Here is a 21,445-nt window from a genome sequence, read left to right on the forward strand (position 1 = left end):
AAAGGTTTTGAAAAACACAAACTACCGGTTTTTCTACAAACTCCCGCTTTTTCTACCAAGGGTTTTTGTAGTTTAGTGAAAAATCAAATTCAAACACTCTCCAGTTTTCACTTCAAAATATGTAAGTTTATTATCTGTCTTTCTAAAAAAGAAAAATATTCAAACAAAATTTTTTCTTATTATTTAACAACAAGTCCACGAATTTTTTAATTTTGAATTTCAACTTATTATATTTGTAATATTATTAATCTTCAATTTTTAAAAGACAAGTTATTCCATTTTAATTCAAATGAAATTTTGAGCCAAGAACAAACATCATCAATTGGAAACAAAAAGATATTTGCTTTGCGATTGTATTTCCAATCATCTTATTTCATTCATAACACTCGAATTTGAATTATTTTTGATGAATTGAATGGAAGTTAATTTTTCAATTGTTTCTTTGTTGAAAATTTGTGAATAAATCGAAATGAATGAAGCTGATTCAAAACAAAAGAAGATTTTGAAAAAAACTCAAAGTGTGAGTGACAAGTGCAAAGAAGGATTGAATATATAAAAATAGTGCTTGAAAAAGCTGGTTGCTGATTATAAAAACTCAATAAAACTCAATGGAAACACATATTACAAACGCAAAAGATTTAGCATTGAATAACAAATGAACAAAAAATAAGTAATAAAATGGTAACACGAAAACACAAAAGTGAAATATATAAATGGATTTGTGCGAAATGAAAATTGTGACAAACATGAATTATAACAAAATGGTCGAAAATCTTGTGACATATTTCAAAAACCAAGGCGAAGTCAGACTTCAGAAGAAACAAAAAGCACAGCAGTCCAAATTGACAATTTAAATTAAAATATCAAACAAACTCAAATCTTCAATTCAAAACAAAAGAAAAACACTCAACGTGTGCACCTTCCCATTTTTCTAACAAAAATATTTCTAGTGATATCACAAATCAAAAGAAAGAAATAAATCGTGGTGATTGATGGTGTCAGCCATTCACAAAAAATTTTTTTTCTACTCATTTTTCACACTTTTCCTCCATTAAAAAATTCATTCCCTTTTTTTCTGATTTTCAACTTTCTCTCTCTGATATGAAAGTTTGAACCTTCTTTTCATTTGACAGTTGTTGTGCTGTTTGTGCACAAAGAACCGTTTTCTTCACCATTCCCACTCTCAATCCCACTGTCTGGCTCAAGTGTGATTGCATCAGAAATCGTCATGATCAAAGCACCTGGTGGAAATCCCTGAATGAGCTCTCTTTTCAATCCAGTCAATGTTTCTCGACACTGGCTGTTCTGTTCCAGACAACTCTTCACAATGTCCAACTTCGAACTCCCTCCAATTATCTCCAGTGGGGGTCTTTCTCCATTCACAATCTTCTGCCCAGCCACCTCTGCCTCGTATTCTCCAAATGGGATTTGAAGGGTCAGGCACTCCCACAGCATCATCCCAATCGAGAATGACACCGATTCCTTTGTTGCTCCCATCTTCTTGTTCATCTGCAGCTCAGGCGCCTTCCACCTCAGGCACTCTTTTTTGAAACTATCTTCATCCTCAAATGCTGATGAGGGCAGAGAGTCCTCATCATCATCATTGCCACTGGCAGATGTCACAACTGTTGATGATGAGATGGAGGATGAATCAGAATCATCATCTGACAATAAGTCTGAATGCATAACAATGCAGATCACCATGTGCTCTGAGAACAATACAATGTGAGGGCTCAAGTTGGAAAGAGATTGAAGAGGGTTTTCCATTTCATCAAATGAGTGCAGTGCCAGATTTGCCACCCAGAACAGGATCTGGGCAGCTGTATGTTCTCTTTCTTTCAATGTGCCAATAGGCATTTCCTTTGTCTTATTCAACCCATGAAGCAGCATGAACAATGAATCCCTCAAGTCCACAATCAACTTCTCATGAGGGGATGAACAGGCCATAGCATCCACCAGATTCGACATGGACGATGTTGTTGGACACAGATCGTCCCTTCGAACAAATGTTGAATCTGAGTCAGTTGAACAAGTCGAAGAAATTGATGGTGATGGTGTTCTCTTCCTTATCTCTTCTTCCTCTTCCTCTTTCTCCAGCATCCATTCTGGGATCTTGTCTGAATCCTTCCCCAGAATGTATTCTGTTGAGCCACTCTCAGAGAGAAGATGCTCCGATGACTCCGAGTGTCCCAAACTTTTTTCATACACTCTCTTCTTTATCCTCTCCTCATTCTTCTTCTCTGCTTCCCTCTCTGCTCTCCTCCATTGCTCTTCAGGTGACATCTCCATCGTCACCATCTCAATCAGCTTCGGATCCTTTCTGATATTATCGTTCACAATCTCTCTCAGATCTTCTGCTTCATTCTTTGCCTTCCTCCACCGAACAGCCAGAACAACAGAAACAACAAGAACAATCAAAAGTATTATTGCCATGATAATAACAATCAACAGCCAATACGATTTCCATTCTTTCCCTCCTTCAACAATCCTTTCATCTCCATTAGCCTTGAGCTCACTTCTGTTCTTCACAATGAAAGAATCAGTGGATGATTGCTTGTCAGCATCCCCAAACAGAATGCTCACTCTCACCTCTGCCTCTTCTTCTGCCTCGCTTATCATCTCCCTTGCCAATCTCCCTTCAACTTCTGTCTCCGACACAAATCCACTCTCATCAAACTCATATTTCTCTATCTGCTTTTCAGCCCCAATCTGCTTCACAACCATGAATGACAAGTTGCAAGGCAACAGCAGCTTCCCTTTAAGCATAACCTCAACTTCTGCTCCTTCTTCCTTTGTTTCAACACCCTCCAACACTGGAATGAAGAATGAAGAAGCTCTTTCAGAAACAATCCCTTCAAATAAACATCCATCATTCAAAATCCACATCGATATGTCTGGGAAAACTCCATCTCCTCCTTTCAAACTGGAAATAGACAGTGAAGCAGAGTCAGAGCAGATGATATTTCTTCTCAATGATGGATATTTTGTATTCAATGGATTGTTGTTGCTGAAGTTTCCTGCTTCAATCTTCACATTCCCACTCGATATGGATAATCCACCTGAAGAAGCATTCAAAATTGTCACATCCTTCATCATCAGTGAAGAGTTGGTAGAATGAACAAGTGATCCATTCCATTCACATATCTCATCAAATGTATTTTTTCTCTCGCTTTCACTTTCTTTTGAAAGAATTCCAACAAATCGACACGAATCCATCAAAACATCCTTCGTATTGTTCATCTCCATCATGCTTCCTTTGCTTGACAGAGAATTACAGTCTGAACAGGAACAGTTAGAAAGAACAATTTGAGCAGAAGTTGAAGAAGCGGAAAGAACAGAAGCTCCTTTTGAATTCCTCGAGCAGTTCTTGAATGACGAGCTTCCAACCGAAACACTTCCCGAAGTTGAGCTGCCAATCGAAATGATGCAACCTTCTGACAATTTCACTCCATTTGCATCAATTCCATTCAGCACAACACTTCCACATTGCCCAATTTCAACAACATTTCTTGTTGATTCAATCTGTTCCAGTTTCATATTTGTGAATGAGACCTCATCTCCATTTAGCAGAAATGAAGGTTTCTTGAACGAAAGGAGCGACACTGAGCAGTTGTCAACATGAACAATCCCCTTTGCAATGCTCAGTAATGTTGAGTTGAGAACAACAACAAGTTGATTGTTGTTTGACCCTCCTACAGAAGAGAAGTCAACAAATGAAAGAGAAAGCTGGCCACTTGCCTCATGAATGATGGAACTGCCTGAATATGAAAATAACCGACCAAAGTTGAATTTCACACTCTCAATCCGAACTTTCTCTGAAGTTGTGAGAAGACTTCCCTTATAGCCAGAAATTGTTGAGTTCAGATGCACCAAAGCAGTTGAAGGAGACTCAAGTGAGCGGATAATCACATCATGCACATCACATTCCCCATTGATGATCGTCTCCTCTGAGATCAACAGCTGCGAATAACGAGAAGGAATGATGTGTTGAACTCCAACATCCAATGAGTGGCATGGAGCATTGAACTCTCCACATTGCTTGCTGTCTGTGTGATTGTCTGCAACTGAAGATACAAATATCGTTTCACTCTGGTATTTCACAACCCTCAGCAGAAGATCCTCTTCCCCAACAAAAGAGTCTGTTGTGGCACCCCACATAGCCAGATCCTTCACAAATGGTGTTCTGAAATCCAAAAGGAATTGCTCATCAACAATTTGAGTTTCGATTGAATGGCATCTCACATACACATCTCTTCCCCTGAACGCAGAGTTGTCTTTGAATGTGATATTCGATAGCACAAAGTTCAGAGGCTGCTCAACTGTCGAGGTGCATTCCAGAAACAGCCACCCACCTCTTCCTGTGGTGGAGCAGAAGCACTCAGAAATCGTGCAAAATGAGCAGTCAAACTTTCCTCCCTCATTCAGCACACAAAACATCCCTCCTCCCTTTCCACACCTCGTTCCACCACACTTCTTCATCGTTGTGTTTCGAATCACAATTTTCAATGGATCATCATCGTTGCCATTTCTGATGATGGGAATATCATCTGTTGTGTTCTGTGTGACTTCTTCGAATGAACTCCACTCAACAATAACATCTTGTTCAACTTCATTTTTTTCTCTCCCTGAACTCTTTGATATCCTCAATCCGCTTGATCCATCTAGCTCAATATTCTTCATTGTCAAATTTTTAACGTTCAGAATCGTAGAAGATAACACAGAAATAACATCCTTTGAAAAGCTAAGTGATTGCATTGACACAAATTCTAATACAACTGTGCCTCCATCTGCTTTTATCAGTCCAAAGTTGATCGTTCCTTCTCTGCTTTCTTCATTTTTTGTGAATGAGCAGTCTTTCAGAGTCAACAATCCTTCACTTGATCCAACATAAATCAAATTACTGACTCCACTTGTGAAGGATGATGGAACAACAAAGTCAATCAGTTCGAAATCGGTAATGCCAAAAATCTTCATTGCAGTTCCTTCTGCTCCTTCAAGTGATGAGAGACATTCCAAAGAACACATGTCTGCATTGTTTGAGCTTATTGAAAACCCACTCATATCAACACTCTTCTGAAGAATCGCTTTTTCAATGATGTTCATATTCTTTTCATTTCCCTCAGCCAATCGATCCAATGAATAATCAATTGATAGACAAGGATAATCTGAGAACCCGCAAGTGCAAACATCTTTTCCATCATCTCTGATAAATATCTCTGATCCAAGTGTGCGCCAGAAATAGATAAGTGGAATAGTATTCTCTGTATCATTCCCATCAAACCCTCTCATCGAATCCAAGGAAATATCTGACAGATTCTCAGAAACAAATGGAAGAGAGGTGTTTGTGATGCTCTTCGTCAAGTTGGATGATTCAACAAACAGGTCATTTCCATATTTCGCAACATTTGGCTTGTCTTCCTCAAAAACAGGGGATGATATCACAAATGAAGAATCATCGTCAATCAGCTTCAGTGCCATCCCTCCTCCAAACCCAGTCTTGTCTTCTCCAGCTGGTGCTGTGCATCCTGTAAATGTGCACGAAATAACATTCATTTGAATGCTCCCTTTCAACTGGGCATTGATAGCCCCTCCTTTGCTTTCATCGGCCAAAACAGAACATTCTTCAAAATCACATTCTTCAATATTTATTTCTCCATTTGAATCTTCATCATTGCTGTAATCGATGCTCACACAGCCTCCACTTCCTGTTCTTCTTTCTATTTTTGTGAAATTGCAGTTCGTCATGTTCAGCCATTTGGCACTCATTGAATCGGTATTTGTGCTGCTTCCAGTCAACAAGATCAATGGATTTCCATTCAAAGCGATTGAAGAAGCCGAAAACGAGTCAATGGCCAAAGTCCCAGATTCAACAGATAAGAATAGATATGCTAATTCCGATGAATGATCTTGAAGGAAAATGGAGCAATGAGACAAAGTCAGTTGTGAAGATGAAGAAATAAAAGTGGAGTGTAATGAAAGAGACGGAGGAAGAGAGAAGATGAGCTTTGATAATTCTGTTTCAACATTTGCTGTTATCATCGCTGAATTGGTCATTGAGCTTGCATCAGAGACTGTCCAGCCACTTTCATCATCAATTCCTTTAATTTCGTGTTTCTGTTCAGCAAAGGCCAATTCATCATTCATCGTAATCATTCCACTCACAACAATTTTCTTTGTATCAGTTTGACGCGTGAGTGAGTGCTTCATTGTCAAGCAAGGAAATTGAACAATTCCACAATGTGAGTGATCGGATGCCTCCGAATCACTCACATATATTTCTTCTGGGGTGGGAAGAAGATAGATGCACAGAGGGATGACAACGCTCGTGTTTCCATTGTCGTATCCTCTCACCTTGTCAAATGAATCCAAAGAGGCTGCTATGCATTGAATCTTTTGTGATTTTGCAGTCACTTCAAGGTTTGGAGAAAAGACAAAGATGTCACTTCCCCACTTGGCTGTATTTGTCCCAAAGGAAGAAGAGATCAAGAAATTGGGATTTTCATTCAATAATCGAAGAAGGATTCCTCCTCCAAGACCATTGGAAGATGAACAAAAGCACCCATCGAAAGATCCACCTTCCACTTTCACTTCATTTGCTTCTCCCACACACAGCATCATCGATCCTCCATTATCTGAACTTGTGCTTCCACAACCTTCGAATGAACAAGAATCCAGATCAATGTTTGCCTTGTCGTTGGAAAACGACATCACAGCCACTCCATTCCTTGTTCTTTCTATCCCAGAAAAGGTACATTCTGAAAATGTCAATGAAATCTCATTTGTCGAAGAAAGCGAAATCAGTGAAGTTGTTGAGATGGTCTTTGCCCAATTCACACTTTCCATTTGAAATATTCCTCCCTGAACATTTATCAGCTCTGTGGTGAATGCTGTTTCTGTTGAGTGTCCGCTTCCAACAGATATGTTCAGTCTGCTAACATGCATTTCTCCAGTTCCAGTGATCTTAAATAGCCTTGAGGCTCGATTATTGTCATATTTTGAGTCATGCACAAGGGCAAGATCATTGACAGTCAATGTTCCTGTCGAGACTGAAAAAAGAGACAACCCAGCTGCTTCCAATTCTGTCTGCACAGTTGTTGTTGAATCACTTTGGCCGTATATTGTGAAAGCATTTGTTCCACAGCCCACACTCTTCGTCTCTGTTATCGTTTCTGAAAATACTTCAACATTGGTGACAAAGTCTGGAATCAGTTGGGTGAGGCAATGGCTGATGGTGTTGCAAGGATAGCTTTTATCCGTTCCACAGGCATATGAATCTTTGGCATTTGGTTGCTTTTGAATAGAGGAAACAAATCTCACTCTTCCAAAATCATTTCGAAGCCATTCACTTTTATCAGCAACAAAACGATGACTTGTGCTGACTCTGTTTGATGTTTGTCTTGTTGAGATGCAACTGGAATCAATATTGTTTGCTTCTGAATCATGAAGAGCAATATCGTGTCCCCCTTGCTCGCAAGAATTATTATGGAAAAAACAGAAGAAAAACAAAATTCCGTTATTATTTTCATTTATCAGTTGACAAACTGCACCTCCTCCACTCATCGAATAGCAATGACAAAACAGACAATTTGAAATTACAACTTTATCCGCTGGAAACCAATGCTCAATAGCACCTCCAGTGGATGAGATGGAATGATTTCCTCTGCAGAAAATAAAAAATGAATTCACGATGCATGGCCTTTGTTTTTTCGTCATTGTTGGGCGAAGATCAACTGCTCCTCCATCATTGCCAGAGGAACAGTTTTGAAAAGAACAATCGTCAACCATTGATTGAAAGTTGACATTTTCAACCATAATTCCTCCTCCTCCACAATCTGTGGTCGCTGCAGCAGAACATTGAACGAACACAGAATGAAGGATAATGCATTCCGCAATATTCAAAGCATATATTCCACCACCTCTCGTTGAAGTGGCATTGCATCTTGTAAATGACGAATTTTCAACTCTCAGAATGGCATTTTCATTGTCATGAACATAAAGAGCCCCTCCTTGTGGTGCTGTGCAATCGGTCCATTCGCACAACGAAAATGATTGGCTATCGGTTATATTCATCTGTCCTTTTTTCTCAAGAGCATTCATTTCTCTTTTCCCGAAGCTTATTGATGTGTTTCTGCAGATAAATTCCTCTGACGAAAATGATCCACTTGAGATCCCTCCTTCAAATACATTCACACACGAATAAATGAGGCAGTTCTCCATTGAACTTTGATGGCAAAAATGTTCCATTTTATAATCACTGCTTTTGTCAGATTTCACAGACATGTTCCTGAAGACACAATTATCAATCTGTTCACTTTTGCTCTGACCAGACAATAAGAAATAATCTGAGGATGATACAGCCAGATCTGCCATGATGGAATTTCTCAAAACGACCGAATTTGAATCATCAGATGAAAATATGAGGCTTCTGGAATAAAGACTGATTTGAGGGATCATAGTGAAATTCACAATGCTGATTGACCCACTTTGCAAAAGAAAAGGAGTTGTTGATTTTTGGTGGGAAACACACGATTCCATCATTATTGTTGACTTGTCTGCTATTTGCGCGCATGACGGAGAAGAATATTCAAATGCCAAATTTTTCAGTCCAACTGTGGAATTAATGAATCCCAAAAATGTATTTATCACTGTCGATACTCCTGACAGCCACTTTTTCACTCCAGATGCACTCCGCTCAAATAAACAGTTGTCATCAACCTTTGATGGAAATTGAGCATCACTGGCATTGCCTTGGCCTGAGAAAGCATGATTATTAGAAAAAAGAACATTTGAGGGGACACCTTCGCTTTTCCATGTGGAACTTCCAGAAACACCTTGTATTTCAAACATGTTTGCAAAAAGCAAGCACGCCAAAAACCACAAATGTACATTCATTTCAATGAGATAACACAATTTTGATGATGAATGAAATTATTTTTTGAAGGATCAAAATGGCCATAATAAAATATTTTTTCTATTCCTGATTGAAAAGAATATAAATATTTGACATTTCATTTCGATAATAATTCACAAAATATTTGATACAGCCTTGGAATAATGCTGTTTCTTCATATATTCCGCTTCATGAATCAGCATCTGACAATATCTGAAATAATCAAATTAAAAAAAATATAATTAATATTTAATCAGAAAATTGAATGAGAAAAACATAAAAGTCTAATGGAAGGACTAAATGAACATATCAATAAACCTCATTGAATCAAAGCCAAGGATAAATTGAAGGGGGAAAAAATTTTATTTAAAAAGTCACACAAATCTGGCTAATGAATAAAAAATAAAGAAATACAAAATGATTCATCTCTTGATTCATTCAAATGATGAGCACTTCTTCACCCCCTGTTCTGCTCTTCCCAGAAAACAAAAGATAGTAATCCTTGGGCAATATTTTATTTTTTTTGAAGAATGAAGGCTCATCAAACAAGCCCTTTCTTCCTCTCTTCCTTTCCTCAATTTCCTCTTCTTCTCTCTCTCTCTTTTTTCCCGACAGCTCCAATCTTCTCTCTGATATCTTTTTTGTTGTTTATTTTTTCTTATTTGTTTCTCCTTTTCCTCATTCTGCACAAGCATCTTGGATGAATTGAACTTTGCCTCTTCTGCAATCTTCTCCTTCTCAACCATTTATCACAAATTCTACTCTTTTTCTGAAGAGATCTGCTTGAGACTTTACTGACAGAAACAGCAGCAGATCCAGTGGCATTTCATCTGCCTCTCCTAATTTCCTCTTTGTTTCCTCTTTCTGTCATCTCCTTCCCAATCTGCTCCTCATGTTTCCACATTGTGGACTTTGCACATTGCTTTCCTTCCATCTTCAGCCCAGCCATCCAAAAATAACCATATTTCCTTTTTCTCTTCTCTCACAATCATTATCATCTTCTTCTTTTTCTCATTTATTTGTCAAAATGAACGAACAACATTTCTTTTCAGACACGCTCAGCTCCTTTCTCCAGCAAACCGACTCTTTTGCAAAGTCTTCTGTGCCCATAAAGAGGATGTGGAATGCAGGCCTTCTCAACTGATATGCCAAAAGCACTTCAAAAAACAAAAGACAACAAACAAAAAAAGATAAAATTGAATGTGTTGAAATCAAAATCAAAAATCATTAATGAATTAAAAAAATATTTCTTTTTCTCCAGTAAATTTCATTTATTTTCTGTTTTCTTTACAAATAACAACAAATAAGAAATACACAGCCAAAGCACACCTTCATTTTTCTGGTCTTCGCTAGTCGGGATTCTTATTGACAAATATGAAATTGTGCCATCTTTTCTTGTTTTGTTGAAAAGCGTTGAAGTTCGTTTTCGACTGTGTGCAAAATGATGCATCCGTCTCTTTCCTCTTCCACTTTGAACCCTTCACTTAATCTTTTCATTTTTTTTCTTCTTCTTCTTTTTCATTCTCTTCCTCCACTTCATTGAGTTGGGAGAATACAGAAATATTCTTCCCAAGAGAACCTCAGATCTCGATGATTCCATTCGATTTTCAAACAGGCAGTTTTTATTCAAAAAAAGTCAGGTCGATTCACAATGAGAATAGAAACAGCACATACGAAGTCCATCGACTGGAATTGAATCGAAAACTGGCTTTCAAAGCATTCAAAAATGATGGTTGTATTTTTTTGTTGACCTTGCTTCATGGGGTGAGTGAGGTACATTTTCAGCTGGAGCTCAAAGCAAGCCAAAGACATGGAAGTTATTCCCAGTGGACTTGGTAGCGTCGCAGGGGTCTGCTGTATTCTGATGCAGCCACAGACATCTGCTCCGCTCTTGGCAATCGTTTTGTTTGAAATGGTCAAAGCAAGCTGGCTGATGAACACATCATTTCATCCTCTGTTCATCTGAGTGGCTGTGCAATACTGGATGAAATGAGCAGCCATGCAAAAATTCAAGTTTCTGAACAATCTTGAAATCCAATTTAAAGAAATGTTTGCACAAACAAATCCAAAGCCTTTTCTTGACAACCGAATGATTTTTAAATCCAGAAAGGAACAAATGCTCATATCTTGAGGATGTTTCATGGAAAATTCCCGTCAAATCCCTTGCTCATTTCTGGGTGGAGAGAAATGAAAGCATCAAAAAGAAAAAGTGGAAAAAATGCATTTCAGTTCTCACTTCACGAGAAACTTCAAAGTTTGATTCCTATTTGATTTTGAATATTCAAATCCACATACGCCATGTGTCTGGCCTTGTCGAAATACCTTTGCTGTTCTCAACCAATCATTTTTCAAACATGTTTTATTGTTATCTTCAAAAAAACACTTGTTTCAGAGGCTGAGAATAAATGCACTAATTCAAATGTGGTTTCAACGCTTCCTTGCTCACAAAACCGTGAAATATCTGTATGGTCGCATTTCACATTTTATCAAGAGCATTGGAATGGATTTTTGTTTCATTTTGTTTTCTTATTTTTTCACTCTTTGATGAGAGCCTGATCATCAGCCATACTGGATTGAGCGATTGAACGAAGACAACCAATTGAGCAATGTGATGAAGAAGTTTTGCTTTCTTGTTCAAAAAATAAATATTGAGAGATCTTCTGTTCTTAATCTTCCATTGTTTTGCAGATTGCCATCTTGAATTCCTTTCTCTCTGACTGTTTTTCAGGCATTTGTTGTTTTTCCCATATAGTTCGAAGAATGGAGGTTGCTTGATTATCCCAAAAATTCTGCTGCAAAACAACTGTCGTTTGCGATTATTTCCCATCAGTGTCAATTTGAGAACATTGAGTGATGACTGCATGAAAGTTCTATTCATCACGAGTGTTTTCGAGATTTGTGCATTTGAATGTTTCACATGAAAGGAGCATATGTTTGATGCACAATGTGTGCATATATTTTTCATGATATTTTTGGAGATTGATATTTTGATGTTTTGATGAATATTGAAAAATTTTCTTGGAGAAATGACTTCATTCAGGGAGATTGCAATAAGGCTCCTGGAAAAAAATTCCAAGATGATTTTTTGGGTGGAACAACTTGGCTGGGTTTTGCAAGGCATCATCAGCGGAGTTTCAATTTTGACAATTCAGCTCATCATTGACTGAATTTTTGATAAACTCAGAAAATGACTTTGAAGCTTCTTCGAGCTTGTTTCCAGAGCAGTTGGCAGCACCATCGGCTTTTCAAGCGAAATGTGTTTCAGTTGAAGCGAGCATTCTTCATTGAACTTTCAGAGTGTAATATCCCAGTCATAGTTGAAGAAATACAATGCTATTTCATTGTCTGGCAAGTTGGCAGCAGCCATTGCAGAGTTCCGAGTGACTGAAGAAACTCACATAACAGGTGCTGTCGCTGCGAACAATTCTTCAGCAAAAAGTTGCCAATTCCAATTGCTAGCACATCTTTCTGCACATTCGCATTTCATCAGAAAGACATTTATCCCAGTTTGTTCATTCGCAGCTGGCGATGACTGTTCTTTGTGAATTAGCCCAAACAAGTATTTTTGCTGATGCGGAAGGGATGCATCAAGGAAATGAATGAAAGCGGGGCGAAATTGGATTTGAAGAACAGGAAGAGAAGATATCTGAGAAATCACAACTTTTTTTGTTGAAGAAGCTGTGATGTGCTGTGTAATTGCAGATGGAGGAGAACAATGGAGGGAAAACCCAAAATAACCTGGAAGCATCGCAGATGCAGCCTTTCAGATAGCCAGAAAATCAGTGAGCAGTTGCGATTGACAGAATGGCTGATGCTGTTTGGATGAAGAAAACGAGTAATAGGCAACATTCACTTGCATTTCAAAGGATTTTTTTTATTGAATGAGAGTCTGCCTTGTGAAGAATTGAAGGGAATGTTTTTCAGTGTGAAAGCCTTTCCAACATTGCATCTTTTGATGATTTCATGAAAATTGCAATTTATTCAGAGCAAACATTTGGCTTTTGTTCTCGATTGAATGCTGGGTAATTGAACTCGAAAAGAAAGGTTCTTCTTCACTTCATTCACACTCAACACACACAAATCCTCTTTTCATTCCCAATCTTCTTCGCTCTTCGCTTATTCTTCCAATTCGCACAGACTCGATGAAAGCAGAGGAAGCAGCTGGAAAGACACCTTCACCGCAACAAGGGGCAGGAAAGGGATGCAGAAAACGGTTGCTGAAGGAAAGAGTATTTTGTGTTTTTTACAATGAGAAGACAATTCATTTGAAAATAACTTTTGTTGAATAAAACAAGAAATCTGAATGGTTTGAACAATTTTTCTTATAATTCATTGGTTGTTTTTAATGAAAGTGGAAGAAATGGATCGAAAAGGAGGAAAAAGGAAATGTTATTATTTATTATTTATTTATTTTTCATATTGTTTATTTGTTGAGGAAAAAGATGGATTTGAATGCCTAAAAAAGATTCAAAGGTTACCACCTGCCAGAAAATGTCACAGAAGCAAAAGACAAAAATCCAAAGAAAATATTTCATCGGATTTTTGTGTTCAAACTGATTGACATTTTCCTTTTCAATCAACGATTTTCTATCATCTCATTCAACGCATTCATTCATCTTCTTCTTCTTCTAACTCTTCCTCTTTACCCATTTTTAACTCCTCACTATAAGAAACCGTTTTCATCTGTTCCTATCACTCGGGAATGGCGATCTTTCACAGCTGATTGATCTTTCTGATCCTAATGTGGATGCTGCGCTTGTATTTTCATTGGAGCTGTTATTTGACACGAAAGCCTATTTCAAAATGCTTCTTGTGGCACGTGCAGCACAGAAATCGTCTCTTCGCTCGGCTCATTCGTCTTCGTCTTCTTCTTCAACTGGAGCAGCACGCCGATCAACTTCACCATTCCGGAGGCGGAGAAGCAACGAGAAGAAGGCAGCAGAAGATGATAAGCCATCACAACCGCCATCGATTGACCCTGCAGATGCATCGGTGACAGCTTCAAACACATCATCAGGAGCGATGTCCGACATTGAGAGGCGGCTGCGAATTGCGGTGTCTGAGGCAGCTGGGGTGTATGAATATCACAAGAAGTTGTTACTGAGAGCGATGAAGGGATATGTTGTGGCTCTGCAGGCGGTGCTGTATGGGGGCGTTGTGTGTTCCGACGATGTGGCGTTTTCGGCAATGCTTTCAGTTCCGCTGGTGGCGCTGTTTACGTCGCTTGCAGCACAAGCGAGTGCAAAGCAGGGGAGAAAGAGAATCTTTGCAGCGGAGGATGTGAATAGCATTCTTGTCGATCAACGATCAATCTGACTCTTCACTGCAGATATTGCGATCACAACAGTCGAGGCGTGTGGCGGTGAAGCTGGACGAGGAAGTGATGAAGTGATTGGGCGAGGGATTGCAGTGTGTGAAGTGGGAGAGATTGTGGAGAAGGGGCTGTCGGCAGCGGGGCTGAGGACGGAGGACGTGGTTCTGTTGCCTGAGGAGATTGCGCTGGATGTGCTGGAGGAGCGGGAAGAGGCAGAGGAAGGAGAAAGGGGAGGCAAAGAGGGAGAAGAAAGGGGAGAAGAATATGGAGGGAGAGTGGGAGGCAAAGATGAAGGGAGAGAGGGAGGTGATGGGAATGAGGAGAAAGGCGGGTATCCGGCAGCGCACAGAGAGTTTGTGGAGAGAATCAAAGAGAACTTGGGGAAGATGGAAAAAGCGATGGAGCAACTGGTTGTGGAGGCGCTTGGGCTGAGTTGGCTGAGGTTTGTGAAGGCAGAGGCTGACTGCAGCATGCGATGGAACCAGAAGTGTGCAGTTCTTCTCCATCTGATGGAATTCTACAGGAGAACAGGAGAGCAGAAAAAGCGCAGCAGATTTATCATTTGGGAATAACTTCAGACTGAAGTTCAGAAGTGGAAGAAAAAGTTTTGGGGCAGCTGAAAATATAGGAAATCAGTTGGGCAATGAATGGGGAACAAGTTTGAACGGGGGATTCAACAGATTTGGAGGTGGTGGAGGAGGAGAATGAGGATGAGAAGAAGATGAAAGAAGAAAAAGAAAAAGAAGAATATAGGAGTTCATGATTGAGAAGAGATAATAGATTTTCCAATTATCAAAGGAAAGCCACATATGTTTTTTCATAAACAATCTTCTGCAATTAAGCCTTTTTTCTCAATGAATATGAAACTCTTTTCTTCAATTCAAAAAATCAGTTTGAATCTGAAAAAAAAAGCAAGATTAACAAAAAGCTGCTCAAAAGAGCAGAAAACAGAATCAATAAGAGAAGATGAAAGAACTTGCGTGCATTTGTTTCACTCTCACGAAACTGCTTTGAAGATGCAAGTCATTTTGTGAAGACTTTTCAAGAAGATAAGAAGAAAATGAAAGTTATAAAAATTCCCTTTTAATTTCATTTCATCAAAAATGAAGTTGAAGAAAAAAATATAATTTTGGAAGCAAAAATCTTTGAAATTTTGTTGAATTGTGAAACGAAATAAAACAAAACAAAAATTTGAATTACAAAATATAAAGCATTTTTATTTGTTATGCATTAACAAAATAATCTGAAACATTCGACGATAACACACGTTGAAATGTTCCGTTGAGAAAATAAAACATTTCACAAAAACTTGCAATGTTATCTTCATACCCTTCTTCTTCCATCTTTTCAAACACTTTCCTTTTCAATTCTTTTCTTTTCGCCTCTTCCATTTCGTCTCTCTTCTTTTCTTTTAAGCTTTTGGTGATTCTTACCAAAAACAATAAGTATTTTCGTATTTGGGAGTTTTCAACATCTGATTGATAAAACTCCTTCAAGCAGAAATCAACAACCCCACCTTTCACCAGATCGTCTGCATCAATATCTTCCTTTTCTCTCATTTGCATCAAAACATTCAAGCACAGTTGACGAGTATCTCTTTGATTTTTTGCAATTGAGCTGCACAGCCTCACAACACATGCAATATACTGCAAGTTATTTGCTTCATAATGAGTGTCCAGACTGAAATAATGATATGCAGTGGTGAGCCATCGTTTGAAAATGCATATTTCGTTCATTCCTCCTGTTTTCTCTTCAGCCTTCTTTCTTTCCACAACCCTTTCCAGTTCTTCTAATTCTTTTGTTGCTTCATTCGCAAAATCCAAGTTTCTTGCTATGTTGATAAATAATTTTCTATTATCATTGCCAAATGTGAAAATGAGCCAAGCAGATTGGTAGGCAAGCAACGTGAGGTTGTGATGCTCTTGATGGAACCGGATAATTCGAGTAATCTCTTTCCAATACAACACTTCACAGATTTTCTTTTAATATGAAAATATCAAAGATAAGATAAGAATTGACAAAAAAAAACATTGTGAAACTTCACAAATTGCATTTTACACACCACGTGATAGAAAATGTTGCTCAAAGCAAGCAAAGCCATTTCAGCTTCTTTCTGCACTTCTTCCCCATTCCCTTCTCTTGCTGCAACCTCCAGCAGGCAGGGGATACACATTGAAAGCAATTCTTTTGGTACACAATTGTACCTAAAATGAAGCAAAAGATAACTTTCAAAGAGATCAACCGTCAACTTCTTATTTTTCCTTTTCCTTTTCGTTCCTTCGTTGTAAATCATCTTCACAATTCTCTGGAACAGCAAAGACCTACTAAAACTGGAAGTCCACAAATCTTTCATCACATTACAATATCCAATATTCTTCAGCAACAATACTGCAGCCTTTGTGGATAATTTCCTGTTTCCCATCAACTTGTCAATTTGATCAAATGTTTCTTTTGTCAAAACTGAATCCAAATCCTTCCATTCCATTATTCCAATTAATTCATTCATTTCGAGAATTTTCTGTTTTTGAATGTTTCCGCGGCTTCGATCAATCTCAGAAAGTATTTCTTCAAAAAAAGGAAAAGAAGAAAAGAAAAGAAAATGATGAGCAATAAAAGCATTTCTCCGAAAAACAAACCTAAAAATCCATTCTCGCAAGTTTCGTTCTTCATTGTTATCAAATCAGTTCAATCAAAAAAAGCAAACAAAAATCGAAAGATGTTTGTGGTCAAACAAATAATGCATATTCAACAATTAAAAACATTTCCTTACCTTCATTTCAACACTTTAAAGCTGATTTCGAAGCCCTTAACAATTTTGAATTAAATATTTCTTTATGAAAAAATGATAATGGCACTGAGCTCTTTCGAAAACTTCAAAACGATAAGAATTGAGTGTATAGTATTTTTCAGAACATTAATTATGCATAAAAATGAAATTGCTCCATAATAATTTCAATACAAGAAAGATTTTCTGCTTAAACTTCAATTTGAAGAGATCTGAAAGAATGAAATGGTGAGATGCTTAACATGTTGAACATAAAAAGCAGTATCAAAGGAGCAACAAACCAGAACATCGAAAAAACGATGAATAATCATTTTGATATTTTGAGCCCGACGCTCGGATTGAAACCTTTAAAGAAAATAAAGCACAAACGTTGAAGTTAATTTCAATGGAGTATTCATTTTGGTTTATTCGTATTGCAGAAGCATGGAATTCTTCGAAAGAATTAACTGGTTGTTTTTGTTTTTTGAAAAACAATTACAATTATTACAAATGAAGTGTTTCTGATACTGCTTCGTTTATCGCTTCAAAAGGAAAAAATGCAATCTGGAGACTTCTGCAACATTTACAATTAATTTATCTTGAAAATTTCTTTTTTGTTCCTATTTACAAAAAAGAACAAAAATGAAACCTCTGATTCATTGAGACTTTCTTCCAAATGACATCCGAAGAATGCTGGAAAGGCAATGCAAATACATGAGTTTAACAGCTCTTTTAAAAATTGGAAAGCTTTCACGAGGTACATGAAGAATATTTGTGAAAAGAGGCAGCTGCTAACAAAAAGAGAGAACTGAATTGTTCAAATTTCTTGCAATTACTGAAGAAAAGAGACTACTTGCGGCTACGTGCGAACACTCTTTTTTCAATTTTTTTTTTAACGGAAGTTGACTCTAAAAGGCAGGCAAATGCAAGTATTTTTTATGTCGCGGTGTATCCTGATATGAAAAGCAGTTTAAGCAAAGATAATTCATCCAGAACAATGGGGCATTGCGCACATGAAATTTGTCTATGCAATCAACCGAGCTATGAACGATCATTTCAAACGACACTCCATAGAATTAAACTCAACAAAGAAGAATTTCTGGTAAAAAAACGAGTTATTTGCAATCGCATCTGCAGCAAAGGAACTTGTGTGGAACTCTTTTTTCTTTAGGAGCTAATCGTTGCAAAAATTATGGTATTCGAAAAGGGAGAACAATTTTTGAATGCTAACAACATTGCATGAAGCTTCTGGAGCTATCTTATGAAGGCTGATGAATGATGAGCCATTTTTCATTTTTCTGCAATTTCTGCTCCCACAAACACCAGCCAATAGAATGTTGAATCATTATTTTGCTTTATTCGAATGAAAATGTAAATTACATTCAGAAAAATGAAACGAAATGTTTCAAATGCTCACACATTTCCGTTTTCAAGCTCATCATCTGTTGCTTCATTCACTTTCAATCCTCAAGATTAATCACCTTCTTCTTCTTCCTGTTTTTCATTATCATCTTCTTGTCATTTCAGAAAAACTCATTTATACAGAAAGAAAAACCCCCAAAGAAACCCTTACAAATCAAAACAGAAAAATAGAAAATAAAGTCTATATTGATTTGCGTTCGGCTTGTTGATGAGAACGTATCTTCATATTTGTGAATTCCTTCGCTTTTTCATTCAACTTGCTTGGATTTGAAGAGGTCAGTGGAAAATGCAACAAAAATACGTTCAGATGAACAAAAGAACAAAAAAGAAAAAGAAAATTCGTTATTATCGATGAATTAATTCAGAATTGCTTTATTTACAAAATTATTCTTATCGCTTCTTTCTTTTTGGGAAGGCTTTTGAAGAAGAAAGGAAAGACTTTGTCTAAATATCTTTTTTTTTTTTTTTTTTTTTTTTTTTTTTTTTTTTTTTGTTTGTTTGTTTGTTTGTTTGTTTGTTTCTTCATTTCATTTTGAAAAGAAGTGGGAAAAAACAATTCACATATATATAAATAAATATTTGTTGCTTTGTCCCATAAAGGAGTTATGAAAAAAAGACTTTTTTTTTCAAACAACGCAATTGTTACTTGAATTGTGAAACGAATGAAAAAGAAAATGAAACTTTTGAGTTACAGAATTCAATACATTTTTTCTAACTAATTATTAACAAAATAATCAGAAATATCAAATGGCAATTAACAATAATAATTTCTGTTAAGAAAATAAAACATTTCATAAAAACTAGCAATGCAATCTTCATAACCCCTTTCTTCCATCTTTTCAAATACTTTCCTCTTCACCTTTTTTCTTTTCGCTTCTTCCAATTCATCCTCCTCTTCTTCTTTCAACTTCCTTGAAGTGTTCATAAAGAACAGAAAGAAGTCAATTGTCATCTTGTAATCCAATGTTGACTGCTGAATCTCCTCCAAAACGAGATCAATCGTTCCGTCTTTCAACAAGCCATCAACTGACATATCTTTGCCATCAGCTGCTGCTTCAAATAAAGAAACACATTGATCGCAAAGATCTCTGTTATTTTCCTTTGCTGCTCGGAATACTTTCACAGTGCCGCAGATAAGCTCAACAATTTCTTCATGCCACAACTGACAGTGTTCCAGGAAAAACGCCAACGTTCGAAGCCATCGCTTGAAGATTTTCTCTTCTCCACTTTCTTTTTCTCCTTCCTCCTCCTCGTTTCTCTTCCAATCAACATATCTTGTCAGCTCTTCCAGTTCTCGTGCTGCCTCTCTCGCAAAGTGAAGTTCGTTCACAATAACATCTTCCAAATCCTCATCGTAAAATAATCGGTCGATTAAAAACTGCCAAGCAGATTGATATGCAAGTCAGGTGAGGTTGTGATGCTCCTGATGATGCTTGATAATCTTTTTGATCTCCTTCAAATACAGTTTTTGTTCAACATACTAAAAATAAAAACGAGAAAGAAATTTTTAAATCCACTAAAATGATATAATTTCATACTGTAAAATAGCTAATATTGCGCAAAGCCAATAATGTCATTTCCACTTCTTTCTGAGTCTACTTGCATTCCTCTTTCTTCATCGCAATTTTCCAGCTCAGATAACAATTCTTCAAAAATAATGAAAGAAAAAAGGAAAGAAACTCCATCATCATAATCTTAAAAATAACTATGATCACAAACCTGCAAACATTTGATAGGTGTTCATTCGCTGCATTTCGGCAAGCGACGCATTCAGAAAACATCCATGATTTATCATTCATATCGAATGTGCACACGTTTGGATTGAGAAAATAGATGAGAAATAAAAATACTCAAAATAGCCCTATAAATATATGTATTTATACTGTTCTATCTTGTATTGACATTTTTGATTTATTACAAATGAGAAAACCAGCGTTTCAGATCGCACAGTTATATTATAATGGTATCTTTGATCAAAATGACACACATATTAATTAATCTCTTCTTGATGTCGATTCGAATGTGAATTTTAACTGCAAAATAGAAACATAACTTTTAGTGTATTCCTGAATAAGAGGAAGCGTTTCACCCATGCAGAATTTGAGAATGATAGCTAAATTCGTTAAACAATTTTGAAGGAAAAAAGATAATAATAATGTTCATAATTGAAAATGTCTGACATTTTAAAATGTGTTGAAAGTTGAATAGTTTATTGAATTTTTCGATAAAATAAATAGGAGACAATATAAAGTGTTAGATATTCACTTTGAAAAAAAACAAAGAAATGAGTACAAAGCAATTCAATTCAGTATTGTTCAACAATAAAGCTAACTATTGAATAAATGAAATTTATTGAGGCATAATGAAACTTGAAGGACATCAATGAAACTGAATAATATACATTTACTATCAATTTTTTATAATTAAAGATAGTTCAAAATGTGTGAAATAAATGGATAAATTGACAAGGAAGTTTTTTCAAAAAAAGAAAATAATAGCCAAAACTTATAGAATTCAAAACACACACAATATTTTATCCTCATGTTTTGTCTCTATTTCGTAATTTAAATGAATGCATAAGTTAGTTGTCTTTGCAAAAATATTCTTATTTATTCAGAAAAGTGTCTATATTATTTTGAAAAGTTCCTTTTGTTCAATTTTCGAATAAAATAAAAATTTCATATTTTGATAAAATTTATGTTAACACTCGCGAAACTTCGCTGTAATGAAAACAAATTCAAGACAATGTTTATATTTCCATTTCAGTGAAGTTTCGTGAGTGTAAACATAAATTTTATCAAAATATGAAAATTTTATTTTATTTGAAAATTAAACAAAAGGAACATTTCAAAAAAATTTAGACAAGTCTTATTTCGAGAGAATTTTTAATTTGAATATTTCCAATCAAAGTCATCATAGGATCACTATTTTTTGTTTTTAACTATTTTCTTCCTCACTTAAAAAAAAACATTTTTATTTTTTTTTATCCTTTCATATCAAAGGGATTATAATTATCAAAAATATCTTCATTTTTTCTTGAAAAAACAAAATAGTG

General features: G+C 36.5%; 4 protein-coding genes across 4 annotated transcripts; 1 reads left to right on the top strand and 3 right to left on the bottom strand.

Moving 5' to 3' along the window:
* Window positions 1-1,122: 1,122 nt before the first annotated feature.
* Window positions 1,123-8,888, bottom strand: MONOS_4548 (uncharacterized protein; the record flags this gene model as incomplete). The annotated part of the gene is made up of 4 exons (XM_067874630.1): window positions 1,123-7,463; window positions 7,584-8,221; window positions 8,528-8,753; window positions 8,876-8,888. 4 exons carry the CDS (start codon window positions 8,886-8,888, stop codon window positions 1,123-1,125), a joined length of 7,218 nt encoding a protein of 2,405 aa, XP_067729833.1.
* Window positions 8,889-13,693: 4,805 nt separating this feature from the next.
* On the top strand, window positions 13,694-14,898 carry MONOS_4549 (uncharacterized protein; the record flags this gene model as incomplete). The annotated part of the gene is made up of 2 exons (XM_067874631.1): window positions 13,694-14,129; window positions 14,220-14,898. 2 exons carry the CDS (start codon window positions 13,694-13,696, stop codon window positions 14,774-14,776), a joined length of 993 nt encoding a protein of 330 aa, XP_067729834.1. The 3' UTR covers window positions 14,777-14,898.
* Window positions 14,899-15,337: 439 nt separating this feature from the next.
* MONOS_4550 (uncharacterized protein) lies at window positions 15,338-16,377 on the bottom strand (the record flags this gene model as incomplete). Its single annotated transcript, XM_067874633.1, has 2 exons — window positions 15,338-16,183; window positions 16,267-16,377. 2 exons carry the CDS (start codon window positions 16,375-16,377, stop codon window positions 15,428-15,430), a joined length of 867 nt encoding a protein of 288 aa, XP_067729835.1. The 3' UTR covers window positions 15,338-15,427.
* A 2,710-nt stretch (window positions 16,378-19,087) lies between these two features.
* Window positions 19,088-20,119, bottom strand: MONOS_17386 (uncharacterized protein; the record flags this gene model as incomplete). Its single annotated transcript, XM_067870301.1, has 6 exons — window positions 19,088-19,105; window positions 19,238-19,728; window positions 19,854-19,870; window positions 19,929-19,938; window positions 19,974-20,036; window positions 20,110-20,119. 6 exons carry the CDS (start codon window positions 20,117-20,119, stop codon window positions 19,088-19,090), a joined length of 609 nt encoding a protein of 202 aa, XP_067729836.1.
* Window positions 20,120-21,445: the final 1,326 nt, after the last annotated feature.

Source organism: Monocercomonoides exilis (genome assembly GCF_001643675.1).
Source record: "Monocercomonoides exilis strain PA203 chromosome Unknown scaffold15-1837935, whole genome shotgun sequence".
In the NCBI taxonomy this organism is placed as follows: Eukaryota; Preaxostyla; order Oxymonadida; family Polymastigidae; genus Monocercomonoides; species Monocercomonoides exilis.